Raw genomic sequence first — 3532 nt, 5'->3', positions numbered from 1 at the left:
TACATAAACTTTTTATTTGGTGTCATTTTAATTGTTTTGACGAAAACTTCAAATGATATATTTTGTTATAAAAAATAATTATTATATTATACTTTAATAAATTATATAAATTGTTTTCTTGATTTTATCACCGTCAAACGTATTGCGTAAGGTTCACGCATGCAATTTATTGTTTTCGGTGAGTTTTGTATGTTTTCTTTTGATCAGAGTAGTAAATATTCAATTTTGATCTTACAGGAGTGATTGTACAGATGATAGATGAATTAATTTGTTTTCTGGAATCCAAGTTTTGTGAATATGATGATACTATATGGGATCACTAGCCAAATTGTTTTTCTTGATGCTTATATTTTATTTACTAGTTGATATTTAATTCATTTTAATTGATTGTGCGCTTGTTGGTAGTAGTTTTTTTTCTTAGTATGGAATGCATATAGATTTGCTTCGATAATGGATTCTTGATGCTTATATTATATTTACCTTTTTCATATATCATTAGTTGATTATGAAATCATGTATTTTTGCAAATGTATTTTTGCAAGTAGTGGTGGTTTGATGTAAGTTATACTTTACACATCGTATTCGTTAACATTTATATTGATTATTTAGTGAAAAAACACTAAACAACTTATAAGGGGTAAATTAATCATTTTAACCGGTTCTGTCCAATCATATTATGATTTATGTGTTACCAAATACTTAACAACTGTCTTATTCTGCGCAATACTATCCTGTTCTGTACGGTCTAAGTATCAAACACACCCTTAACCAACACGGTGCGGAACACTGGTTGAGATATATTTGAAATCCAAATCCTCGGATCAACTTCATTCCTGCAAACAATATTTTTGTTTTCAAACCATTTGGTTTTACACACCGGTCTCAACCCAAATAGTTTCTTTTGAAGCATGGAGCCCTAATTTATTATTCGAGCTTCTGATCTCACGATTTTCTCTCTCACTTCCCGGCTACCGACGGCGGTGGCAATTTTTCTTCTACTGTATCGTAAACGGTGTTGCTGTATATCTACCTCCCGGTACTTTGTTTCTCAAATCTCAAGTTATCTGCCTTTCTCCGGTATCGGGTGGTTTTTGGTGTTTGTTTGCTTTTATCATCTTGTATACGAATTAATGTCGGATTTAGTTTTATCACCCTTGTTTCTCCTTTTAGTAGTATGTGTGTTAAGCGTTTTGGATCTTGTTGCAGTTTCTTCTGAGGAAAGGATAATCTATTCGCAACTACAAATGTTCAAGAACACCTTCCAGTCTGGTTTTTTATCTATTTTATACAGCCTTGGGTATGCCATTTTTTTGGTCCTCAACAGTTTTGCTTGTGCTATTGTTGGACTGTATGATTTTGAATTGATGGAAGCTTCTCTGTTATTAATTTATTTAATTGGATGTGTTCTATAGGAGCAAGCCTTTGCAGATATGGGATAAAGAAGGTCAGCGGTGACTACTCTTATCATTTTGTTTTGACTTTCAATTGTTCTTCACAAATGACTAATGTGCTAATTGTTGACGCTAGATCTTTAGTGTATCAAGCTTGACTATTCACGAATTAAGCCCTGCTTTCTAAATGCATTGTGCCGAGCTAGAGAGTCTGGTGACCTGATACTAAACGCCTTGTTCAAGAGGATGCTTAAACCAACTAATAATTGGCTCATTTTGATTTATAAAATATAATTATTGTATATTATTCTGACACTAAAAAGTTCGAAGCTTTGGCACAATATTATCAGATGAAAGCTAATTTTAAATTGGCAAAAAAATTGGTTTGAATTAGCTTGAATTGATTTTTTTGTTGGACTAACAACTACCCACTTTATCCATCAATGCTATTAAGAGGCCCGACCTGATCAATTATTGCCTAGCCAGTAACTATGAATCATTAGGCAACTGTTGTCTTCTGAAGGAGGCTGAGGAAATTAGATTGTCAGTGGAACATTGAGAAACCTGTGGTGTATTGAATGAAATGAAGGTGGGGGGTTGGCTGAGATGGTTGTGATGGCGGAGGAAGTAGTGTGGAGGAGAATGACAAGGATGTGGTCAGCAATGGAGATGGGTTCTTGAGCAGCGCAAGGTAGTGTAGATCCATTGATTCTTACGGAACAATAGTGGCTGGAGCGGGCAACAGCAAGGTGGTGGTGAGTGTGAATGAATTTTCACGAGGCATTGATCTTTGCATCACCTGACCTAGTCTTCATTGCCTTAGCTTTGAGATCATGCAAAAGTCAGTAAGCTGCAACTTTTACTGGCCGGCACTGGCATGTTTCTGAAGGTAAACAGATGCCTGATTTTAGAGAGAGAGAGAGAGAGAGAGAGAGAAGAGTCAGCATATTACAGAGTGCAAGTATCTTCATTTGAGGGACCAGTTTTGTAGGTCGGTAGAAAGGCCTAAAGTGCTCTTCAAGAAGGGCCATATGAGTCACACATGGGTACTTAATGGACCAAGGCTAATAAATTCCAGCAGTTGGTCTGTTTTGTACTGGTTTTGTAACTTGGGATGGATAAAGCAACCAAGTCTTACGAATCTAAAGTGACTGTCAAGCATAAGTACAAGGATGGTTTTTGTAGTTCACTCAAAACATATTTATATTTAGGTAATGAAAGCATGAGAGCTAAATTTTTTGCTTCTGTACTGTTTTTGTTTTGAATAGGGTTGGAAGTAATTTGACCACAAAAAATAGAAGTCTGATTTTAATTCGGAGTGTATTTCTAAGCATGCTTTTAAAAATAGTTTGAGGCTTATGCCTTTAGGAGAGACGGCCTAGAACCGCACCTGAGGCGGCGCCTCTAGGACCTTGAATGAGGCTTACGTTGGTTCAATGAGGCGTGAGGCAGTGTCGAGGTGCACGCCTCAGATGTCTGCTTTGGTAATGGTTTTTTGGCTTTCTTATAAGCTTTATGGCAATAGTAGTACATCTCTTTCTAGTGTGTCTTTTTTTTAATTTCAAAGAACTAAAAGTCAAAGGCCAATGGCTCCAATGTGTACTTTTAGTATTTTAGAACCCAAAAAGCTAGTACTTTCTCCTCTCAATCAAAAAGTGTGGTTTGACTCAATCTCTTCCTCCATGCAACCAATTTTTCTGCATCCTCTCAGCCTATCACACAGTTTCACTCTTTCCTCTTTCAAGAACCACCAAACCAACTCCTCTTAGTAATATAGTATTATATATATATATATGTAAATAGATATTGTATATAAATGTGTATATGTTTGTGTAAGATATATATATATATATATATATACATATTTTGGTGTATATAGATTTCCGCCTTGGGTCTTACGCCTTGGAAGCCTCACCTCGTTGAGGGAAACCGCCTCGAGACCTAGGTCTGCCTTTTAAAACCTTGTTTCTGAGTCACGATTTTTTTCTTTGGACCAACAATCACCAGGCTGCTTAACATGTTAACATGATTAATTTGGTATTGCCAATTAATTCTTGCCTAGCCTGATTAGTTTTGATTGATGTCTGTTCAACGTTGTTACTTGAGTGGTTAGTTGCTAATTGAATCGGCTACTTTTTTTT

General features: G+C 35.9%; 1 protein-coding gene across 1 annotated transcript in view; it reads left to right on the top strand.

Moving 5' to 3' along the window:
* The first annotated feature begins 835 nt into the window (after nt 1–835).
* LOC112519339 (cilia- and flagella-associated protein 20) overlaps nt 836–3532 on the top strand; it is an 11881-nt gene continuing 9184 nt past the window's right edge. Inside the window, exons 1-3 of the mRNA XM_025127396.1 lie at nt 836–1036; nt 1207–1297; nt 1413–1444. Of these exons, the coding sequence (XP_024983164.1) occupies nt 1245–1297; nt 1413–1444 (85 nt within the window). The 5' untranslated portion in view covers nt 836–1036; nt 1207–1244. The remainder of the gene's footprint in view (nt 1037–1206; nt 1298–1412; nt 1445–3532) is intronic.

This window comes from Cynara cardunculus, assembly GCF_001531365.2.
Source record: "Cynara cardunculus var. scolymus isolate 2C chromosome LG 10, CcrdV1, whole genome shotgun sequence".
NCBI lineage: Eukaryota > Viridiplantae > Streptophyta > Magnoliopsida > Asterales > Asteraceae > Cynara > Cynara cardunculus.
This window is presented reverse-complemented; position numbering and strand designations above follow the sequence as displayed.